The sequence below is a fragment of the Malaya genurostris genome, chromosome 2 (assembly GCF_030247185.1).
Source record: "Malaya genurostris strain Urasoe2022 chromosome 2, Malgen_1.1, whole genome shotgun sequence".
Lineage (NCBI taxonomy): Eukaryota > Metazoa > Arthropoda > Insecta > Diptera > Culicidae > Malaya > Malaya genurostris.
In genome coordinates, this window is record NC_080571.1 from 101,995,330 (window position 1) to 102,021,338 (window position 26,009).

The 26,009-nt window shown below is 37.5% G+C and overlaps 1 protein-coding gene across 2 annotated transcripts in view; it reads right to left on the reverse strand.

Annotated features, from left to right (window-relative positions):
- Window positions 1-25,594, reverse strand: part of LOC131427474 (uncharacterized) — a 207,392-nt gene extending 181,798 nt beyond the window's left edge. The window contains exon 1 of one of the 2 annotated variants that reach the window (XM_058590691.1): window positions 23,755-25,588. In XM_058590691.1, coding sequence (XP_058446674.1) covers window positions 23,755-24,725 — 971 coding nt within the window. In that variant the 5' untranslated portion in view covers window positions 24,726-25,588. Of the gene's footprint in view, window positions 1-23,754 lie in introns of both variants that reach the window. The other variant, XM_058590692.1, reaches the window with a different exon arrangement.
- Window positions 25,595-26,009: the final 415 nt, after the last annotated feature.

Sequence of the window (26,009 nt, forward strand, 5' to 3'; positions counted from 1 at the left end):
TGTTATGGTGACGTATAGCGGAAAGAAACCAGTGCTATTAGATTTGCCACAATGGTTGTTTGATTAGTATTTAACACGCTCTATTTGGTAATATTAGAATCCAAAACAGTTTTATTTATATATAAATATCAATGATATAAATAAACTAATGTCACGGATACCAAAAAATTTACTTGCTGATGATAATTTAAAGAAGAAAAAATGTTTTTTTTTATTTAACATTATGAGAAAACTTGGCAACCTTGCGATACGAAATGAGATGAAAACGAAGCGCAATCAAGTGAATTAAGTGCAAATTTTCATCTCATATGTTTCATTGCTTTTGTTGCTTATCAGGTATTTTCAGAAGTCTTTAATCGTTGAATAAACAAGTGGAAAGTGAACATTACTAACTATAAAGTCATCCAACATTGAATAGTTGTGTAATTATGTGAAATAGTGATCATGTTTTGAGACGAAACGATTAGTAAATATACTGAAACATGATGAATTGTAAAACTTCATACGAAAGCTGTTCGTAAATCAAAAAGTGAGTTTATTTTAAATGAAAAAAGCGATCGTTGAAGGTTTGTTAACAATTTTTTTCAATTGGAAAGTGTGGCAAAACCTAGAATAAATGTTCTAAAACGTTCCACATTTTTGTTCAGGTACGTTTAAAGATATGATAAATGTTCAAAATTATGAGGTGAAGGAATGAGATGGAAATTGAAGCTGAGATGAAATAGGGAGCCCTTACCCTAACTATTTACAAATTGAAAAGTTTTTGGAAGTTTATACCCAGAGAAAGTTTTTGATTTTGTTCAAGTTTAAAGAAAAAGAAACTTGACGGAATCTTCTAGTGATGTTTTAGAAAATATAAGTAATACGAGTAAGGCATAATTACACCACTAGGTGGATTAAAAAAGGTTTTTTTTATCAGTACCGGTACCAGCCCGAAGGTAGATCGACTAAGGACTGTGAAGGGTCCCGATAAGTCTTGATTCACAGTTCTTATTCGAGGAAACTAAAAAAATGGAAATACTATCGCGTAACGAATAAAAACTTCCCTATTTTATCTAAATGGAATTACTTTGTTATTAAATAAATGAGTGAATTGGATTTGGACAAAATAGTTGATTCATTGTAGTGACATATTATATAAATTATAGCAAATCATTTTAAATCACCAAACAAAGGTCAACAAATTTCATGCGCGTTTTGATGGCTTATTTACGTTTTCACGTTATTATTTTAATTATTTATTTAAATTGTTGATTGGTTATATTGGTTGATCTGGGCAGCCGGCTACCGAGAAAAAAATATTAATTTATCAAACAAACAAGTATTTTTCTACTATTTATTCAATATACCGATCTATGATATGTCTGTTATTGTTGTTTATCATTCAATTTATAATCTTGACAGACAAGCAATAACTTGGAAGAAGAAACTAAAATAAATAAATCTGTCCCCGAAGCTAACCGGAAATTGATAAATTGAATGTAGAGATAATTTAGTAAAATAGAGTAATTAGATGTGAAACGTTGAAAAAATCTGATAACTGAAGGGAAAAAGAAACTCCAGCAATTCTCGTCTTGCACGACATGGAAGCAGGAACCCAGTAAATCTATTCTTGGTGAAGTTTTTTCCGCCGGATTTCATACGACGGCATCTAAGTTGATACTGTCCGGAGAAAGATAATTGGTACTACCAATCTTCTAGTGGACTTCAGCCCCTTTTATGGTCCTTCGTTTCTCAAGTCAGAAAAAAATCAGATCCCAAGTGCGTTTCTCTCGTTAACAATTAGCAAGATGATCAATATTTAAAATGTAACGGAATAAAATGAAATGGATGCATCTTTCCTATAGATAAATTAGAGGTATGATTTCTTGGCTAAGCTTACGTTGTTTGCATTATTTTTCCATTGTTGATTAGCTAGACAAAGATATATTTTTTCTCATTATTTTAGGATATAAGTGTAAGTTACCTGCCACATGCAAAACAACGTTAACGACGATGAAAAGTAGAAAAAATTTCCCTTCGTTGAATAGAAAATGAAACCAAGACAGCGTAGATAATGGAAATGGTGATTAGAAGAGTTGGCAACCGCAATTAACTCTCTCACTTATCTTGGCTCTTGCTATTATCTAGAATCAGATGGACGAAATTAGAAAGTAGATGTTCATGCGTTGATATCGCTAGATTTTTATTGTAGGTCTACGAAATGTGACAATTATTGTAAATGAGTAGTGTTAGCTTATTGTCGGATTTTGTTTACAAATTGAAAAGTTTTTGGAAGTTTATACCCAAAGAAATTTTTTGATTTTGTTGAAGTTTAAAAAAAAAAAGAAACTTGACAGTATAATTTCAGTCGATGAACATATGTCAATTCTATTCCTGGCCCGTTTTGCTAGAACAAATCACAAATAATCTACAAATCATCCTACGGACAATCTGACCCAATATTCTGGAACAAACCGTAATGTCATAAAAACTGCATTTCCTCTCGACTGAACGAAGCAACGGAAGCGGGGCTCCATTTAGCACACAAATGTATTGCCAGTCTGGACTGTTTCTCGCGTCCGAAAACTAAAATGCATTCAATGGTTTTCATCTTATTTTCATCAAGATAACATCCCGGCCTAAACATCTTACCCGGTTGAAGGTTTTTCTCTGCCAAGTTTAGCGGGCGTGCCGCCGTACACGACACTCGGGTGAACTCCATCTGTTGGGATCGCGATGGGTGCAGCTCGTGGTAGCTGTGAGCTGAAAAACATCATTAAGATTGCATCTAATTGGGCGAACGTAATTAATTCCGTACCACAATAGGTTCAAAAGGAACCAGCTTACGACTGCTTTCGGCTGCGAGCAGTGGAAGGAAAGTGGAAAACTAATCGCAAGTTTTTCGGGTTCAAACTCATTTAACTCTCACTTGACGTTGTCTCGATGCGAGCCAAGAACCGGTGGTTTGTAAACGAGGCAGATAAACATGCAGCCAATTGCCGGAGAAACACCGCAGTTCGGCGGAGTAGCTGGTTCTAATTTGCAGTAAATATTGATCTCGAACATGTCGAAATTATGTTCCGGTGAGAAAGAAAGCACCAAATAAATCTTCAAATAACATCTGACTGGGGGTACGTGCCGGTCTGAACACGCAAACGAAACTATTTTAATTAGCCTTTCGCCACTGGTACCTGCTGCTGATGCTCGAGCCACCGCCGTAAAGCTTTCCGCAAACCGCAAACTGCTATTCGAGCGGTCACTGAAAAACCTACCGCTAATCGGTGGCTTCAGGAACAGTAAAGTTGAACTGGAATTATCTAAAGGAGGTCAGCGATTAACGGGTCAAGAAGCTTAATTTTTTGCTAATATGAGAAAACTGGGGGAAACAATTGACTACTACAAAGTGTGATGATAAAAACAATTGGAGTCTAAGCTTGACGTGACATAATTTTTCCGCTATTTGAAAAGGTTTGCCGGTTAAGTCGATTTAATATATCAGAACAGTATCCAGCTACAAACTAAAAATGATCACGTAACTATTTCGACAACCAAAATTGGATCCCGACCACTTCAGGAAACATTTTTAGAAATCCTATTACCACATTTTCAAGGTCCCAGATTTAGCGATTCCCATTCTCTACGGTAAAGTTCCTCACGACGGTCCAAAAAACCAAGAGTTTATTTAAGACAAACATTTGAATAAAATCAACATAAATCTGGCTCCCGATCCATACGGTTCCACACAACAGTTCGATCGGCGCTGAAAACTGACTGGCAGACGATTTGCATTTGGGCCGCTCGGTACGCTTGAGTGAAACAATCATCGACGGTTGCGCGACGCTACACCGAACTACCCGGCAGCTGAAAAGCATTAACGGCTGATGTCCGTCCATACTGCGATGATGACATACAATCATCGTACCCGGGTTGGATCTGCCAACGTGGCCCACCATTTGAGATTTTTGCATACTCCCCAGGGTCTCGAAATAGCAGCTCAGTGCTCAGTATCTGCCATCGTGCAGCAGAACCACCCGGTGGCGCTGTTGATTGTTTTGGTGAGTGAGCTGAAAGACGACACCAACAGCCGTTGCGATTCGCGACTGTTGAGTGGTCAGTGGTAGTAGACGCAACGAACGACTTGATGTTTTGTGGTATTTATGAATCACTAGAATTATCTTTTATAGGAATTCAAATTTAACTTCGGAGTTCAAACTTGATTGCAACAAATAAGTCAACTATCAAGTAGAGAGGTTCAAATATCTTGAGTAAGATTTTTTCCCCAATTGGTATAACACGATTTTCAAATAGCACTAGATTGTAAAACTGAATAATCGTAGTTGATCGAAATAACAGCGATCCGCAGTGTCGTAGTTAGATCGTGTTCATAACAAATTTAGAAAATCAGTTGTAATATATAAAGAATTGTTTCAGTAAGCTTCATTAATTTTTAAGAAGTTTACAGATTTTCTCTCAAACTTGCGAAATTTAAAATGTTTGGGGACTTCTAAACTGATACACTGAGGATGAGTGCAAATCGCATTCAAAATATTAGAATCTGTCTGTTAGTATTACGTTAGTATTATAACAACATAGTTAAAATTCTTCGTAGTGGAATTTAAGGGAACTTTCATTTTTTTCCAAAAACGGTTTATACGAAATTTTATTTTCCTTCGATTTGTCATTTTAACGCCGGTAACATCTCTATACTCAAAAAATTAATCACTTCAGTTTCATATTTAACTGTATTTTGATACTCTACGTGCTTCCTGTATATAACATATGGGATCCCTGTACAATCTATATATTTCGCCCATAACCTTTCAGTGATAAAACACTTTCTTGGAGTTTAAGGTCTGAGGACAGAGGGCCACGTGTTGAGTTTCAAATCGACCACGTGGCTCGCTCAATTCCCTTTGCGCATCGTATTTCTCTTGTACTCTCTCGTATATGAGCAAACTGTACCGGGTTGCCAGCATACATTTTATTATTTTGATGAGAAGTTTTATTACATTAATCTATCGTGTGGGTTGGACATTACATGGATTCCAATGAACAATGAAAAAATATTCAACTTTCACAAAGATTGAATGTCTGTGTGTTTGGCAGCCTTGTCGAGGCAATTTTATTTCTCTCTCCTTTTCCAGAATGCTATCAGGAAGACAAAGCGAAAAAAAAATGGCGGATGCATTGAAACTGACTTTGTTTCACAGAAAAATACAAGACTTTATTTTCATCGCGATAACATATATGTGTTTATGTACTAATCGCATCTAAACTAAATTAGGGGTTGGGGTCCACTAGGAGATTGATAGTACCTATTAGCTCTCTCCGGACTGTACCAGCCTAGATGCCGTGTGGAATCCGGCGGAAAAAAATGAATCAAGAATAGATCCACTGGGTTCCTGCTTCCATGTCGTAAAAGGCGACAATTGCAGGAGTTTCTTTTTCCTTTCAGTTATCAGATATTTTCAATGTTTTACTTCTGATTACTCTATTTTACTAAATCATCTCTTTATTCAACCTATCAATTTCCGTCTAGCTTCATAGAAAAGTTTTATTGGAAATGATTTCTTCTTCCATGTTATTGATTGTCTTTCAGGATTATAAAATGAATGATAAAAATCAACCATTGCGCAAATCCGTTTATATTACAAAGTTAATAACAGAGATGACATGTATCGGTATATTGAATACATAGTAAGAACACTTGATATTAATATTTCAAACAGTAAATTGATATTTTTCTCGGTCGTCGGCTGCCCAGATCAACTAAAATAACCAATTAATAATTTTAATAAATAATTAAAATAATAAAGCGGAAATAATAAAGAATCAAGACGCGTGTGAAATCTGTTGACCTTTGTTTGGTGATTTAAAATGATTTTATAATAACTGTTTAGAATATTTCAATGCAATGAATCAACTTTTTTGTCTAAATCCTATTCGCTCGTTTATTTTGTATCACGTAGTTTCATTTATAAAAACGTGCTTAATCCACCTAGCAGTGAGATGATACCTTTTTTTTTATCAATCCGAATGTGTTTGTTTTGCATGACTCAAAAAAAAAACGCGCAAGGTAGATGCATAAACGAGTGACTGCATACTCGACAGCCGGCTGTCCGGAGTTTTGTCAATTTCGGAGATTGACTGTTTCGTGCATTATATTGCCAGCACAAAGTAACACATAAAACGATAATACTTTAAAACATTCTTGGTAGCCGGCTACTCAGAGCAATAAACACATGATAACATTATTAAAGCATTTACTAACAAAGTATCCTCTCCTGTGATGCATGTGGGAAGGCAGAGGATTCCTCGGTTCTTAGTAGCAACATGCATCGAACTAACAATCCTTTCCCTCCCAAGTAGATCTGCATTCGGACGTGGCCGGCGTCGGTATTGATCAGCATGCATGGTTCAATACAGTTTGCACAGTGTGAAACAATGTGTTATTCCCAAACATGTTACTTCAAAAAATCATTTTGCAATCTCAATTGGTCCAGATCAATAACGGAGTAGCAACACACGGGCGGTCTCTAATGCTAATGCTAATGCTAATCGCATCTAAACTAAATTATCTAGACTTTGTCACGGTAGATTTATGATACAAGCCTTCAAAGCCGAGATATTCGATGAACAAGTAGAGGTATGCATTTCCGAGCGTTTCAATTTTCAGCAGTTCTTCAGTCAGAAAAAAATACAACACGACCGCTAAACTCAATGAATCATTCTGAAAATTTCACGGAATATTCTCAACTGAATTTCGAAGACATTGTCAGGTGGGTTTTTCTATACTCTGCACCGTTTCCAAGAAAATTTAATTTGAAACGGGAAAATAGCAAAAAACCTACCACTTTACGGTATTGTCCTCCTCCCTGTATGAGAAAATTTTGAATCAAAATGATTGACATTCAGCTAGCTGACTTGGATTTGTTTGACTGTAGGTATATTTTCAAAACTTTTGTTAGATTTATAATGAACAAATTTTTGTTGCAAATTGACATTGTTTAGTTTAAACTTTAAGCTCTGTAGGGGACATTCAGGAACATTTCTAGCACTCTCGGGCAGTTCTAATGATCTCATGGAATAAAAGAATGGGCAGAAGATCACAATCAATCAAGCTTCAATACCGAAACCGGTCATTTAGTCAGTATTGGGAATAATTTTTTGTGTGCCGATTATCAAAAGGATCGCGATTCAAATGTTATCAGCTATAATGAGATCATCTAAAAATATTGACCTAAGTTGATATTTAGTTCAATTGTGTTCAAGCATTATAACTTATCTTCTAAATAAATATATCAACAATGCATAAATAGTCCACTTCATACTGATTTTAGTGATTTCCATGCTTAATGCTCATGCAGCAACCATAAAAATATTAAGTGACTTTCCAATTCACAAAATCATGTTCACGTCATGTATCTATTACGATATCTGTTAATAGCTATATGAAAATCACGTAGCTTCCATCTGACAAGTAATATCATATTTACCTATCAAGTAAAATGCATGGTATATGAACAATAATATTCATTTCATCTACCTACCCAATTGAATATACGCGAAAAGTTGCATGGATGAGAATCATATATGTATTCAGGTAATATTAAAGTGATTGATTTTTTGAGTGTACTCATCGAACAGTTAACTAGAAAATAACAGAAGTACATAGCAAACAATTATGAAATTTACAGGTGACGCTAATTCACTTAATTCGTAAGAACGTAAATCGTAAAATGAATGAATTTTACAAGAATGGTTACAATGCATTTTGATCATACACAGATAAAAATATTTACATCTATTTTCATGTACATATTCGGAGTAGGAAATTGAATATAAAGTTACTTCTTAAGTCTTTACTTTTAAATATACTTTAAAAGCAAAACTATGCGTAAATTAAAATATGTTGTATTATTCATTGAACTCGGGTTTTTCGGTATTCTGAGTTACTTTTACATCGATAATGGTTTTCAATCAATTTTTTTATTCAATTGATATCTATTTCAATCTATCATTAAATTATATATCGTAGAAATTTCATTATTTTTTTCTGTGTACTATGCCTATCCCGCAGAGTTTACGAGTTGCAGCACTTAAAATTATGTCAGCATGTATTAAATATGAGTCCGATCTAATCTAAAAATGAGTCACTTTTGACACTCGTGTATTTCGGTCTCCAAAGACGTAAATTGACACAATTTTTTCTAGATGTGTAGATAATTGCAAAAAAAATCTTCCCAGCAGTTTTGTTTCTTCTTCAATCTGTGGAACTACTCAGTACGAAAGAAACTGTATTACATATAAAATGTCACAACCCGATGGATGGCGAAGAGTGATAGATAGAGGAATGTGAGTAACTGTATTTTCAAAAATATTACTATTCATATTTTCAAAAATATTACTACGGAATTCTTTCAAAAAACTTTTCTTTAAGTCTTGAATAAGAATTTTGGTTATGACGCGGTAGAGATGACTTGGGTAAAAACTCAATTAATCTGGATGATTCTTTCAATTTATAAAAAGTGTCCGATTTAGCCCCTGTCTCCCCTATATAATGAAACCCCCACCCGAATTTTTTTTTGGGTACGCGCCTATATGAGACCATAAGACGTTTCATTAGAAAGTCGGTTCGTGTGGCCTTCAACAAATATAATCTATAAATTAAAATGGTTTTGAGTCAAATTTAGATGGATTTTTTAGTCTTTTGCATCGTCGCTCTAGATGACGTTTTGAAATTTCTGCACGCTCTTCACCCTGCATTTCCGGAACAGAAAGTCGCACAAAATTCAGTAATAGTCTATTGGGTCATAAGATCTTTTATTTAAGTCTAAGTTTGCGAAAACCGAATCAGCTGTCTGTAAGTAAATGAAAAGTGTTTCGTTTTTGAGTTTTGATCACTATTTTCGGATTTTCCGGAACCGGGAGCTAGAAACTGGCGTAGCCGAAATCGGTTCGTATGGCTAACTAACATCGCTAACTGTTAGTTATCGAAATCGGTTCGTATAACTAATATAAACTACAAATTGAAACAGTTTTTAGATAAATTGAGAAAAATTTTTTCTATTATTTGCATTACCACTCTAAATGACGGCTTGCTAATTAAAAAAAACACCCTGTAATTCCAGCATTGAAAAGTGGAAAAAATTCTACTTTAACTTGAGACCACAATACCTATCATTTCAATAGAAGTTGTTGAAAATCAGTTTTGCCTTTTTTCAGAAATCGGAGTGATTTCCGGTTTGGAGTATACGACCAATTTTTCTATACTTCTGGAACCGAGAACTGAGCCCCGCTACAATCGAAATCAATGCATTAGGTTATCAACTAACCATCTGTCCAACTGAAGAATTACACGGCTAGTTGAAAGCATTTCGCTCGATTTTTCAGTGTAATGTATGCAAACGCGCTCTTGAAAATCACATCCGGATAAAATTCGTTATGGTTCTATGGGATTGTAAGATCTTTCATTTGAGTCAAGGCTTGTAAAAATTGGTCCAGCGGTCTCGGAGAAAATCAGAACTTGGATCCGGATGAAATTTAAGAGCAGGTAATGAAACTATAGGACCTAAATCTAAATTCAAGAAAATTGATTTAATGAACTTTGAGAAAATCGATTTCAGTTTTAGTCTTTCTCATAAAGAAAGGCTATGCCATCACTGTGAAAACCGACCTTTGAACCGAGGCTCGGAAGGCCGAGGGTCATATCTATATCAATCAAATCAGCTCGTCGAGATAGCAAAATGTGTATGTGATAAAATATGCACTTACTTTACTTTGGCTGATCCGATTTTAACAAACTTAGGTTCAAATGAAAGCCACCCTTGATCCATAGGAACCATGTAGTCCTATTCAAATGATACATGTACAGCCTTATTCTGAATAACGACGTATTGATTTTCCGATCGAATCCTAGCTACCTTTGATTTTGCTAGCGAAAAATGGATAAGTCGTTATTCTGAATAAGGGTGATAGTCTGTGCAACTCATTTGTATTGAACCAAGGAAGCCGCTTTGGATAACTTTCAGAATTTTATTCTGCCTCTTTTGAAGCGTTTAACTCCTGGTGGGAAAATAACTTCATCGAATTGATACTGCATAACGCATTGCGTTGTTTTTGTTACACTAAGTATGGATTATGGATTTCTTCTATGTGATTCTTGGAAGACCAAAATATTATGCTTCATATAACTATATCAATATCTAACCATTCAATCAGGCTACACGTTAATAGTATCTAAGGGCTTGTGCTGAAAGATAGTTTATTATGTTTAGTCAAATTTTTATGAAAATAAGTGCCTTATGATAAAAAAAACCGGAATTTTATTAAGAAACGCAAAATTTCAATGTTTAATAAATTTCTTTATTATCGCCTTCAAAGTACTCTCCTCCTGCGGCAATACATACATGCCAACACTTGATCCAATTTTCCATACAAGTTTTATAGGTCGCCGAAGGTATGGCCTTTAGTTCACGCAGCGAATTCTCTTTTATGGTCTCTATGGTCTCAAAACGCGTTCCCGCAATGGCAATTTGAGTCTGGGGAAGAGGAAAAAGTCACACGGGGGCATATCTGGAGAGTACGGTGCTTGGTTGATGATATTGGTCACTATCTGCGTTAGAAATCATCTCTTTGGCTACATCAACACGACGCTGTTTTTGAATGAAATTCAGCTTTTTTGGCACCAGGCGAGAAGCGACGCGTTTCAAACCCAAAACGTCAGTTAAAATGTGTTCGGCTGATCCATAAGAGATGCCCAACAACACAGCAATCTCTCTAATCGGTACATAACGATTTTGTAACACGATTTGCTTCGCCGATTCAATGTTTTCTTCAGTAACAGATGTTATTGGGGGGCCAGGGATCTCATCATGATCCAAGCTTGTACGACAACCTTTGAAGCGTTTATACCACTCGTATACCTGTGTTTTTCCTAGACACGATTCACCAAAGGCCTTTTCTAACATTTTCAACGTTTCGGAACACTTAAATCCATTTGCAACACCAAATTTGATGCACGCACGTTGTTCTAAATTTTCATCCATTATAAAAATCGCCACACGAAAATTTTTCAACTTCTTTGTATAGACGCCAAACAAAAACTAATCGTACGATATGCGTCAAAATTTGACAGAATGTGTATAACAGTGTTGCCAACTTTGAGAGAATAAAAGTTTACCGATTGGACGAGCGCGGGAATTTTATAATGAAAATTCCCGTTCTTTTTTGATCATAAGGTATCTATGATTATCTTCATAACAAAACTTTGAACTGAATCCATTTGCGAGCCAGAGTTTCGCTTGTAAATGGAGATTCCAGTATTCACACGACCCCGTCGACAAATCAATCCATTTTTAAGCGTACAATATTGAAGTAATACTTTATAATCAAGTTAAATGTCCATCATTAAATTACAGAGATACTAGCACTTTAAACTAGGTCCGAAAAATCTATCGCCGAAAGTTCTTGATTAACCTGTTAGTCACCAGAGAATCCAAATCAAAGCTTAAGACTATTCACACTTTACTTGAATTCGTCATCACCGAAATTTTTAATTTTCACTGAAGTCGGTCTGTCAGCGACTGTGCTGTGCCGGAACGAAAACGGCACGGAAGGGTTCCGACAAAAGTACACTGACGGCGCACTGAATACACATTCCTCGTTCCGTAACGGAACTGAACCGGATCGGAAAGGTATGAATAGCCCTCTAATTGGTGTTCAACTCAAGTGAACACGGTTTGCAGCAGTCGGAAAATGACATCAACACACCGCACACAGTCAAATGCGACTATCCAGCGACCGAATGGATGTAACTATCAGTTTCGTCATCCACTTACTATTCATACTACCTTCCTTGCTCACAGCCAGGGGTTGACTAAGCAAAAATGTGTTGAAGCATATATTTAAAGATTTCGTTTTGTGCTATAGTTCATACTGCTCAAATTGGATTGGAGGATGATATCATTATGACAAGAAGTGATTGGTTCGTGCAAACATAGGTCAATTCAAACAAATTTTTCATTGGTATACTATTGAAATAATTAAACTACCTTGCCTCATATGTTTAAGTTAAATGCTTCCGAATAGATTGGTAGTTAAATTATATAAATCCATCAACGAATGACTGAGTTATAAACGTTTGCATTAATAAGTAATTAGTAAGGCATTTTTAATGCCAATAATCTTCTATGCTATGCTAGTTTACGCCAAACTTCCCTGTTTCTATTCAATGAGTTTTTTTCTAAAATTCCACAGTAATTTATCTGAGAATACAAACAACATGAGAAAGGCATCATCACACCACTGGGTGGATTTGAACAAGTTTTTGACGTGAATGAGTCTTACTTCACTATGGAGTATCTTTTCAAAATTAATTGTACAAGAATGGGTAGAACTTAATCGTGAATATCTCTTGTTGTACTTGACGCAGAAATATGTTTTTTCCTTATACCATCGGAAAAATGATTAGCAATCTATGTTAAAAAAACTCGTGACGCCTGTGTTTACCTTTTTCTCTCATTATTTTTAGCGTCTTTAACTCAGTTATTGGATGATGGATTTTTTCAACTACCAATCTATTCGGAAACGTTCAATTTAAACACATATTGATACGCTGTTTCAATATGTAAATAGTACACCATTGAAAAATGTGATTTAATTGACTCATGGACTCATGGTTTTCTCTAACACAACAGAAGGGTTTGATAGTGTCTTCATACATCATTTATATTTCACTAACTAAATTACCCGGCGTTGTTCGAAAATGTTTCGGGAAGCTAACACCGCAAAAATATTCTAGAAATTGTCCTGCTCAGTGAAATACTCTGAATTTAGTGAAACACAACAACAGCAACCCGAATGAACAATACTCCGTACATGTCCAGATCACGGCTAGTGTGCCATCTCAGATCTCACAATAATAAAAATTTTCACGATATCGTCAAATGGGGTCAGATAGAGATTATTTTCCTTCTGTTCTTTGAATTTCCAGGCAAAATGAAACCAGTTCTTGTGAAATTATTTGAAAATTTACAATAGCAATACTATCCAGAATGACCTTGAAATTCTTGCCCCTCTTTTATTTAACAAAAAAAAAATGGGAGACGAAAATTGATTTTTAAAACCCACTCCTTCTAGTCTAACCCTCCTCTTTTGTTTGTCGACAAATAATGTAAATCTTACGATAAACACCCCATTTTAGAGGCATTTGCTACAAACTCCACTCTTTTCATAACCTCTGCAATGAATATATATACTTGTCAAGAAATATTTAAAAAATACCTTTATGACCACTTCTGAATTGCACCCCCTTCCCTTAAAATATCTTTATAGCAACCTATGAACAGCAATAATAACTTTTGCAATGTTAGATGTGGTAATATTTTGAGTTGTTTTGGGATTATGGTCGATCATATAAAAAAAGTTCGATTCTCGTCAAATTATATGATTTTTTTCATTTTGTACATGATCTTATAATCTTATGATTTCAGGTTTGTTTTTTATCAGTTCATCACTTTTATTCAATATAAGATAGCTGACTATTGGTTGAACTCATGGAAGAGAAGTGAGTCTAACATAAAATAAAATTAGAATTGGAGCTCCAATGGACTTAATGAAATGATAGAGAATTTTTATGTAAGGAAGGTCACGACAAGCAAGAATGTCGCGAACTGGGACATTGGATAGTCTACTTTGGGTACGCAAGGAATTTATTAGTTGAGATCTGACATCTCGATACTCCACGCATGTCCAAACGACATGATTAATATCGCGATAACATTCGCAACAAGCGCAATGATTAGTCTCGGAAAGTCAAATTCGAAGGAGATGTGCATCTAACGTGTAGTGATTGGACATGAGTCTGAACATCACACGAATGAAATGATCATCTTTATCCCAAGAAGTGTTCTTTGGCGATACGTGCTATAGAATTCGTTGAAAGCAATCGGTCTCTCATAAATTTTACCCCTCAATAGCACCACATTTGGCTAAAATATCGGTTCTTTCATTGCCTGGAATGGAGCAATGAGCTGGGACCCAAACTATTGTGATTTGATAATTATTATTCAATATGTCGTTCAGGCACTAATTTATTTTGCCCAAGAAAAACGGTTTATTTTTGCCAGCAGCGTTTGAGCGAATGGCTTCAATTGCACTCAGACTATCTGTGAAGAGAAAATAATGGCTTGGAGATAATGTGACGCTTACACTCAAACTATATTGAACTGCTGCTATGATCGCATTTCGGAATATCGATTATGAAATCTTATTTTGACATTCGTAGATAATAATTTTAACGGTTGACCGAAACTTGAATCTCGTCGCGTCTTTGACCGAGTTTTCCCGTGATTATGATCTTTCCTTGCGTACTGCCGCCGTTCATTGGCGGGTTTCTGATAATTATGCGATAATGACAGCAATGAAAGTGAGTACACCAACAATCATTCGCAGCCTACGGTGGGTGGGGGAAGCCGCAGCGGCTGATGGTATTGTTGCTGCTCTTGCTCGATTCAGTCTCAGCGAAACAAAAGTGAAAAGTCTTTTCGCTTCAATGGGAAAACGATGCGCACGCAACGAATAATCATAGCTGCAAGGGTGAGGATGGTGGCCGGTGGGTTAGGTTGGGGTTGTTGGTAGTCCAAAGATGAACAACAACTAATGGGACAGAAATTGTGTCAGATGAAAGCGCGGTCTATTGAAAACCGTCGGCAGCGTCTATTCGACAATTCATTAGCACAGTGCCAATTCGATAATAGAGATTTGAGCCCGGAAACGAGACTAAAAGTGTGACTTGACTTGATTTCTTCTTTTGTTGATTGTGAATACGACGAAGCAGTGTTTGAAATGGGAAATTTATTCCAAGCAATGATGATTTTTATATTGCACTTTTTCTTTGAAATTTCTATCCTCTACGATCTCGGGTAGTAAATGTCAGAAAATCAATCACAATCGAAACCAAAGAGTACTAATCTATGACCTCGTTGCAAGCTGCAAACAAAACCGTGGCAGTCAATATTTACAAATGTGAAATCGTGGTTCAATGCACTTGCGTGGATCAATCGACATTTTCTTTGGAGCCCAGCTAACCCGTAGAAGTGTGTTGGAAAAAACAGTGACGGTTACGTAAACCTCACCGGTTGATGACATTCAAACATTTGGGTATTTTTTGACCGGCTCATCCAAAACTACGCAACAGAGGGAGAGAGACAGAGAGAGGTTTCCGACACCTCCGCCATCAGTTGGTGGTGATGCTGATGTTGATGACGATGATAGTGTAGCCGTGGTGATAATGAAGGGGTACACAAAATGGTGTTGCCTGAGAGTGGCTCGTGCTAATTAGTGAAAATTATGTTAATAAGCTGGGCCGATCTGCACCGAATGAGCACGAACCGAGCGGACGAAATGAGATCTGCCTTTTTTCCGAGGGAAGATTTAGTGCACGCGCAATTTGCGTACACCGTGCCAATACACGGAATGTTGGAATTCCAGCCTTGTTTTATGATTTTGGATGAGAAATAGTTAAAATACACTGTTTGCGAACAGACAGCAAAGTGAAATTCCCAACACATAAACTCCAAAAACAGAATCATTGGACCAGTAAAAAGAGCGAGCGTCATAAAATGTTTCCATCACACGTCATCAAATTGCTTTCGTTTCGGTAGAAACATTCTTTCCGCGTTTGTTGTTCGGTTTCTTAGTTTAAATTTTTTCCATGCTATGTCCAATCATAAAAAAAAGCTCTCACGTGCCATCAGTGCGTACCCGAACCGATACTCCGGTCTTCTGATGAGTGAAGAGGCTCGCGCGGTGTATCACGAAATTCAGGTTATTGTCATTCTCAGTGTACGGAAACGGAATACCAAACAGTTGCTGAAAAACGTAGGCTCATCATCTGCATAATTCGCGATGCTTAAAACGAATTTCGAAATGTCGTGCTCCAGCGAGCGATCTCCGATGTGTATTGACGGCCGACGACCGGAATACGTGAAAAATTTGCCTAATCCTATCCGTCTTCGGTGGTTGTGTCGTCTGCCGGTGGCTTGATGTGCTGTTTATTAAGTCGCTTATTTTACAGAGATCTGACGGTTTTCTAACTTTACAGGGTTAACGCCACTGAAACAGTATCATTGCTGCAAATCCGTAATATTTGATACAATTATGTTTTCCATTATTTTGACATTAGAGTGACCAATTCCATGTCAGGGTGGTTAAACAAATCGATTATATTTTGATTGCTGTTTATAATTTTGGCACTTCATACTGCTAACTAACTTGTCAGTTTTGATCTGTTCTACGGATGTTTTCCGTCGTTCAACAACTGTAATGGAAGAAGGTTTTATGATTAACGTGAGCAATCAGTAGCTTACACATAATTCTTCAAATCTGCTCATGGTCGTAGAGCTACTTTCTGCTAACTTTTCCATTTTATTCTATTTTACATATGCTGTCCCACGTTCTAAGACTTTATTTAAAGTAGATAATCGGCAGTTTATTTTTTATGATGATTCGTAGTTTTGGAGCAAAGTTAAGCCCTAGTATTACATTTCCTTTTGCGGAATTTGACTTTCAACAACAGGCTATGCAGCCGATTCATATTGTATAGAACGATTATATGATTTGTTTTTACGTTTCGTCTTCGACTCATCAGCAGATTAACACATGGATCAATAAATCCCGAGACTAACAATGGAAACAACATTTTTTTTTGGAAATTTTTTTCAATTCATCAACATAATCACTTTTTAGGGTGATACAATGGTTCCAACGTTTTTCCAATTTTTCAATACCATGTTTATATAAAAAAAAATCTTTCGCTTCAAAATAAGCTTCAGTTTCAGCGATGACCTGATGATGGGGGTGGGGAAACCTTTTTCATGCTCAATTTTTCATGAAGGATAGTAAATACACTTCCATATGATATCTGTGTCATCTCAGCAATCTCACGGAGCTTCACTTTACGAGCTTCCATTATAATTTTTGTCACTTCACTCACATTTTCCGGTGTAACGGCTTCCACAGGTCTACCCGAGCGTTCCGCGTCATTTGTGTCGGTACGACCACGTTTAAACTCGGCGAACCACCGACAAATCGTTGCTTTTGATGGACAAGAGTCCGGATAACATTTTTCAATCCATTGTTTCGCTTGCACGGTGTTTTCACCCAATCAAACAATGTTTTATCAAAACACAAAACTCGGTTTTTTCCATTTTTTAAACAAACTACAAAACGACCTTACTCCAACCTCGATAACTCAGCTGTTTCTGGTCGGATCGACTTAAAATTTTGACCCGTTTCAAGCAAAGGTTAGTACTCTAGAAAGACGTGGTTACTGGTTTACTACGAGCGCCATCTCGGCTTTAGTCTCGGGACTTATTGATCAATGTGTTATGTTGAACTGCTGATGCAAAGCCCCCGGATCAACATAATTTTGCTAACCACTAGTTTGCCAGTTAAAGTGGGGATATGAACCTCAAATCAAATGCGTTTTGTAGCTGAAGGTTGTAGCTTTCGAACAGTCCGTAACATTTATGTCGTTTTCGTTTTTAAATTGCACTACACCGGTGTAGCGAAAGCTGCACCTAAACCGTTCGTTTTTAATAGAGTGACTATAATCAGAGTGGCGACAGTTGTTAGTTTGGAATGACAGCTCCCAGTTCCAAACGAGCAAACGACCTGTCAATTCAATGTAAAGCTAATGGAATGTTTTGAATTGTTGCCAAAATTACGGATGAGATGTCGTCACTCTGGTTATAGGCACTCTAGTTTTTACCAATTGTACTACACCAGTGCTACACTTTTTCTGCACCGATACCACAGATGTAGCACTCATCAAAAGTTTGGTGTAGCTCTGTGCAATGGAATCGTTAATTGTAGTCAATGATTACTGTTTATGTTTTCGTCATTTTTGTTCGTTTATTCATGCCTCAGTGTAGCACTGCACCGGTGTAGTGCAAATTCGAAACGAAAACGCCATTAGATTGAAAATATAATTGATGAAATAAATCAGCAACCTATGAGACTATAGGAACTTTTATTTGAGCCAGTTTGTGGAAATCGATCAAATCATCTCTGAGAAAATTGAGTGAGCCTCGATTTAAACTTTTTGACCACTATTTCCGGTACTTCTGGAACCGGGATCTTGGAACCAGTATAGCCGAAGTCAGTTCTTTTAGTAAGTAACTAATATAGCCTACAAATTGAATGAGCTTTAAGCCAAATCTAGAAGAATTTTACCCTTTTTTGCATCGTCGCTCTAAATGACGGTGTGAAATTCAATAGCAACTTATGGGACTACGACATTTTTTATATTATGAGTGACAATATTTGACACATACACACACAGACACATATATTGCTCAGCTCGATGAATTGTGTCGAATGATATAGGACAATTTTCACTAGTCAAGTGATTGCATAAACTTTCTACATGAGAAAGGCAATAAGTGTACTTTTATAGAAAAGCATCGTTATCATGATCTTGTAGTAGCACTAACAAGTAGGTACAAATTGAATAAAAGAATGAGTAATTTACATTTTTTTCACCTGAATATTTTTAACGTGGCAACCTTGCACGCTAAACGAAATTGAACAAAGCACGCTGCGAACGGAGCAAAGCCACATGTACCGTCGCATACAAGTTTTGCATCATCGTTTTGATTGACGATTTGAATGTTTTGACACTCATCGCCCTATAATTTCGGAACCGGAAGTCGGATCTGGATGAAATTGCAGTATCCTTCCAAACAATGAGAGCTTTAATTTGAATCATGATTCGTGAATATTTATTTAACCGTTGCTGAGAAAATAAAGTGAGTTCTGTTTTTTGAGATTTTCTTCACTAATATCGGTGCTTTCGGTAGCGGTAGTCCCAAAGTAGTTTTATATATTCACTAACTAACAAGATCTGCCAACTAGATGAAATTAGCAAGAAGTTTTATAAAAATGTACACCTCGTTTCGCTCATGAAAAAATACTCATGAAATTGAACAATTTCACTAATCGTGCTGTAATACCTGAATCGGGAGTCGGATCTGGATCAATTTTACGGGGACTTTTTAAAGAATTTTAAGACCTTTTATTTCCTTCTTAGTTTGTGGAAATCGGTTGAAATATTTCAGAGAAAACTGAGTGTACATTTTTTAATAAATTTGCACATATTTCCTTGTAATTCCGGAACCGGAAGTTGGATCCAAATGAAATTCAAGAAAATTGTATGAGGCCATGAGACCTTTTATTTGAATCTAAGTTTGTGAAAATCGTCTCAGCCAAGAAACGTGAGAAACGTGTGTGACTATTTTTTCCTTTTTTTGTGCATATCACCCAGTAATTCCGGAACCGGAAGTTGGATCATAATGACACTCAGGAACTTTGTATGGGACCTTAAGACCTTTCATTTGAATCTAAGTTTGTGAAAATCGGTTCAGCCATCTCTGAATCATACATACATACACACACTCGTACACACATACATAGTCACACACACACACAGAGATTTTGTGATCGCGAGTCGAATGGTATATGACACTCGGCCCTCCGGGCCTCGGTTGTAAAGTCGGTTTTCACAGCGATTGCATGGCCTTTCTATAGGAGAAAGGCAAAACATCATTTTTGCGATTTTTTTTAAACGATCGTTTAACAAAATAAATTCAAACGTTCAAAATAATACAAAGCATCACTCGAACAACATTTTGTAATTTTTTCGTGAAAATATATGGAGAAGTAAGTCGGTGAAGAGATATTTTTAAGAACGCTTCCTAAAAATCATGATATGCGGTGTCCACTGTATCTCAGTGCAGACTAATTAGAAGTCAACAAATCAAAGCAGCATAGATAGAGTAAGCTGTAAAACCTTCCCAAAGTAACAAACAACGAAAAGGAAAACGTTGAGTTCTGGTATTTTACATGTTGGAAGTGTATGCAAAATTTGAAAAAATGGGACAGTAGTTTTTGAATGACGATGGACACGGACTTTCAAAACCTGCTTTCGAGAAAAACGCGTTCAAAGTTTTTTATCTATAAAATCGAGGAAAACAATTTATTACTCTAGGTAGCCCGTAGGATCTAACATTAAAAAGAATCATATTTTTCCTTTTGTATTTTGAAATAATATGTTTCATTATTCAGGAATGTTTTGTCAAGTTTTTAAGTAAATCGAAGCAGAAATCTTGGGACTGTGCGCTGAGCTCTAACTTCTTCGCGGTATGAGATAAACAAACATAGAGGCCCATAACTTGCTTAGTTTTGCACCGATAGGCTTGAAAATTTAACAGAATTTTCTTGAAATGTTTCTATAAGAAAATACAAAGAAAAAATAAATGATTTTTCAAAAGCGCTGGACCCTACCCGCTCCTTAAGAAGTCGCTTGCCTATCTGTGCGTACAGAAAACAATGTTAAGGATAATAGTTGCTTCCACCAGCTGCGAGGCTTAGAATTTTGGTGCGCAATTGGAGTTTTGGGTGTAATAAACTCTTCAGCTACTGTAATTCATAGTGAGATATGCCAAGTTAATTGCCCTTAATAATAATAATAAAATATTAGTTGTGATGGCTATTTTTTTGTTGAATTCATCAATTAAATCATTTCTTAGCTAAGACACACTTCATTTCCATTTAACTAACTTTTTAGTTGAATTAGAGAAATAAAACGTTGTTTTCAACCAACATGAATGAAAGAATTGGCTTCTGCAATTTTCTACTATATGGCACACTGACATCGAAAAAATGCTAACACTGTAATGACTACTAGCCACTCGATGGCATACTACTACCGAAAAGAGTTTTTCAGTCGCGGTTGATTTTTCTATATTGCAGGTATAAATAAGATGTTGTATTGAAGAAGAAGACACAAACGAAACATAAACTTCTTTTCAAAATATTTTCTTCTAAATCGCTGTTTTCTTCATTCGACTTCGCGAAATCGACTCTCTCACTGAAAACCTTCAGCACTCGGAAAACAAAAACCGAATACAAGTAGTACACCGGACGGCGTAGCCCGGAAGGTTGGAAGACACAAAAAACTTCGTTTGACATACACAATTAGAGTGAAACATTCGAAACTCACTTCACTGTTCCACGTGAAAACATTATTACGCATAATCGCTTCAAATGCGCACAAATTCTGAATAAATGCACTTTACTGTAACAGTTTACGGCATTTTTAAATATCGGTTTAGAAATTTATATATGGATATATCGTAACACATGCGAAAAACATCAAAACAATTTGCAAACAGTTTCAACAAGACTGTCAGTTTTTCAATGGATTGTTTTGCTTTGACACTTCTTATGAGTGTTTGGCTAATAAACTCGTTAATAAAAGCAATTTCATTTTTGTTTTCTTTGTGCTGTCCTTCAGCAATGATTGTGATAGATAAATAGAGTCAAATTTTCTGATATTGATCACACAATTAGTTGTCAATGAGAATTTCGTGTTGGATTGAAATATTGCTGGTTTGTGTCCAGGATATTCCAACTAAACACATTCTCTAAAAAAAATTTCTGCGAAGTAAATTATGAATTTTAACTAATTTAATAGTTATTTTGGAATTTTTTTTTGTTAAAATCAACTAATTCAAAAACTGTAATACGATTAAGGCGCAGAACTAATTTCGGTCGTTCCGTGAAGTTTCATAAGGTTTTATATCTATAATAAAAATTGCTCTTACTTTTCGACCCCCCGTATGTGCAACTGAACAAAATTAACTAAGTTTCCGAAACAAAATACCTACATATTTGCGATTAAAATTTATGTTTAAAAATTCGCTTTCACATCTCATCCAAGTCAGTCGATAAAACTAAACCGCTTACGTTGGGGACAGAAGAAACCAAGTACAGTATTGTGTAGTGAACAATAGATCTCGAAAATAAGTGAACCAATCGAACAAAAGCTACCGCCGACACGAAAGAATAAAACTATAGTTGACTTCAAGCAGTGCAAAATTCGACCTTCGATACGAGAACCTGAAGGTTTACTTAAAAAGCAAATGCATCTTGACATTAAACGTGTGCATTTACTTCAATGCAATAAGACAAATAATGTTGTTTATATCCAGTTCTATAAAGAGTTGGATGCAATTCAATTCGCTAAAGACAATAATAATGTGCACTATGTGTAGCATGAAAATATAAAGTACAACATTCCAGTATATATGGAAGATAGTGCTATACAAGTGCGTGTGCATGATCTTCCCTCAAGCGTCATCGATCGTTATATTCGCAAAACTATGTCCCAATACGGAGAGATTCTTTCTATCGAAAAAGAAAAGTGGAAGAATTTTTTCCCCGGTATTCTAAATGGCGTACGTTTGTTACGCATGCGCTTGAGGAGGCCTATACCTTCTTATGTGACATTCGGTCAGGATACAAGAATCCCGTGCAAATCACTTGTTACCTATGACAATCAGATGGCCACATGTCAATATTGCCAAAAAGCTGTTCACTACGGTAAGCCATGTGATAAACTTGACAAGGAGACACCCACACCAAAGGATAACGGTGCTTTCTTCACACCAACCCCAAGCAACCCTAGTACACCTGTGACAGTCACCAACAACAGTGAAGCATCCCCTTCAACGAAACCATCCAACGTATTCCCTATAGAACAAAGTGCACCAGCTGCAGTTAACAACTTACCATCCAACCAACCAGCAACTGCAAACAATGTACAACAAGACGCATCTACAGCAAGTAGCAACAAAATTAACAACAATACCACCGATGCTGCAATGGATGACGAGACGAACCGCGAACAAACTGCCCCTCAATCCTCGCAGGAGGGAAATGGAAGCTCCTCTCCCTCTAGAAAAAGGGTGACAACGAGATCCAATACAAAAAAAAATTATCTGAAAACTCTGCTCAATCGGCCACGTAAAGCTTGTACGCAAATAGGCCTGAATAAAATATCTTTTAAATAAAAAAAATCGCTTTAACAATTCGTTCGGTCATGATTTGGAAACGGGATGTGCTCCATTAAAGTACTGTGGAGCAAGTATACAAAATTATGCATGTATAAAATTAGTGGGGTTTTGTGATCAATCTTAGATCTAATGAAAACTAAAGCCATTTCGAAATGAATTTGGCCTTGTTGCAATTGACGTAACGAAATGTAAATACTTAGTTTATTTATTTTTGTTCTAAGTTAGGCATATTTTCAATGTAGAATTTGTCGACATTCTTTGGAATTTTTAATCAGAGTTATTTGAATTTAAGTATAACAAGCTGAACAATTGTCACAAGAAGTAGATAATAAAAGTTTGACTATCGGGTGACGGCTATAGTATGATGGGTTAGTCAATGCTCTCCATCCAGCCCACCTGGGTTCGATTCCCAACCCCGCACTTAGGGTCAGTAAGTTTTTCTGGCCAGAAGAGGCGGATGACTATAGTGTTGCAACCACAATATTCGAAACAAAATAAAAAGTTTGGCTCTGATTTGAGTTTATCAGTCCTAAAATCAGTCACATGTTTTGCTTGACTGGTTCGATTTTTGTCAAATCATGCATTAAAAATTCCTAAGGTCGCGGTTTCACTACAACCCTGTCTGGGCGTTGTCGTTCCGATCGCAAACTCGAAATGCCTGACACTGTCAAGGGCACTGGCCGCCGGTAAATGTACGATCCGCAACTGCACCCGGACACGGATGGCACGCAGCAGCCGGGACATGCCATGAATCTCAATGAATCTCTGCGGTCCGGTCAGGTTGCCGCACCGTTTTATTTGTAGCAGTTGGCATTATGGGAAGGAAGTTGCAGGAATTTTTCGAGGAACTTACCGTCTTGTTTGCCTTGGTATTGACTGAGTCCAGCATACTGGAACGTGGTTGAAATGTTTGTAGTTTCTGCCGGTAACTGATGATACTGCTGCTGCTGATGGAGTCTGGTGCGAAGTCGACTGAACCGATGCTGCGGATAATCCTCCGTGGTAATGTGATGGAAGCGAGTACAAATTGTTGCGACTACTGGCACCGGAGGAATTGCCACCGGCGCCAGTTGAACCGTGATGGTGATGCATCAAGTGTTGATGTTGCTGCTGCTGCTGCTGATGATGATGACCGGTCATTGCCGTCGAAGCGTGACAGTATTTGTAAATATTGTTAGTTGATAACGAGGACATACGGTACGGGTGGTTCAACAATTGATGCTGCTGATGATGGTGAGCATTTACCGAGACCCGTACAAATCGACCGGCCAGAACGTCGCCATTGCTGTTGACCATATCGAGATGTGCACCGGACATTCCAATCGCCGGTTCCATACTTCCATACTGTGCATTGGGCAGCTGGCTTCTGCTCATGGAATCAACTGATTGTGACCGCTTCTGGTAGTAGTAGCTTCCCAAGGGTGGTGGTGGTGCTCGCGTTTTAACTCGACGATATCGAATCTGATGCGATTGGCCCGTGTTAATTTTCTGCTGGCCAAAATTTTGTAGTCCTGTGGGTGGTCGTCCCAACGTAGTCTTTTCGAGCTTGCTGCGTAATTCGTTCTCTATTTCTCCATCCAAGCAGATTATACTTTCCGGGCCACTGTCCTTCGCGAGGGCACTGTCCGGAGATCGTCGAGCTATTTGGGTATGCTGAACTCCGTCACGATCGGTTGTTTGCAGAACATCAAACGCTGGAGCTGCCTGAGCAGATGCTAGCTCCGAATCTGTCGATATGCGGTCAGGGTCACTTTCGAATCCTTCATCCAATGATCTTGTGGGGCTTAAAATAGGTTTCGAACGGATTTCCGTTTTGCCCTCCATCGTGTCCTCGTCTATTGTTACTCAGTTACGCTAAGGTTCCCTCACTGAACACGGAGACACAAAACACAAATCTCTCACTTCCTGTTGCTCATTTTCCACTTGGCAACCCCAGAGCACTTGAATTGCCACGAACCATCATCATTAGCCTTCCTCACTCACTAGTCACACTAGAGTAGCTTCCCTTTCGGTTTCGGACCCAATCTTCCACACTAGGCTGCTCTCACGTGCCGAGTGTTCTCTTCCCGTTTGCTTCGTTTACCAACCTTCAGCGGTGTCGAAGTTTCAGAATACTCAATCGTCACCGGACCGAATCTAAAGAGCCTAATTTTTCACTGCTTGCTGTGTGATTTTTTTTTTGAATTTATCTTTCCTCGTACAAGAAGCTATTGTACGTAGCACACAGACATGTCAAGATACTGGCAACAAAAAACTAGCACGCACAAGACCTCGGAAAGCTAAATGATCACCATCCATCGTAAGGGGAAAAAAATCAAAATAACAAAAATCTCGCAAAAATCCGACGAAAATCCAATCAACAAGTACCGCTCCGGGGGGAACCTCAATTTCTTCGTTCGCACATAACAAACCAAGGCTCTGTTTTGCAACCCGTCCTGCCGGCTGGGCCGTTTGTCACAAGAACACCTTTCACTCACTTGCAACAGATGAACAATTTTTCCCGTCACCCGGCGCGAACGTTCAAAACAAGCCGCACTGCGCTGCTGTTATCAATCGAAGATCGTGCGTAAATTTCACCCGCCAACTAAACTCCGACCACTAAAACTATCCGCGATGCAATCCGGTTGGCCGTCCGTCGATAACTGAGGAAACCGCAAGCAGCAGGTTCTCAACGTCGAGGCCGCATCGCGCGCCACATCAGCCGCATGGTTTCGACCGGGCTGGGCAGGTAGGATGATGGCTAATCCACTTGTCGCAAAACTTGCCCGCTCCGGTACACATTGCGAATGAGCGAGAATGAGAAAAGCTTTCGCGAGATAGACCCAGAGAAAGAGAGCGGAATAGTTTAAGAGAGTTTGCGAAAGGAAAGCTTTTCTCGAGAGTGAACGCTACGCAGAAGGTCCGTTTTCCTTCGACGACCGGTTCATCGAAAAATGTGAATGGGACCTGCTGTTGGTGGTCATCTCGATCCAACAACGGAGTAGAAAGCTTTCGATCTTCCTCTCACTCTCCCGCTCTACATCGCGGTCGCTCACAGTGGGAAGATGTAAAGTTTAGAAGATAGTTTCACTGAATGAAGTTATGAGCGTGAAAAGCCTGGGTGGTAAT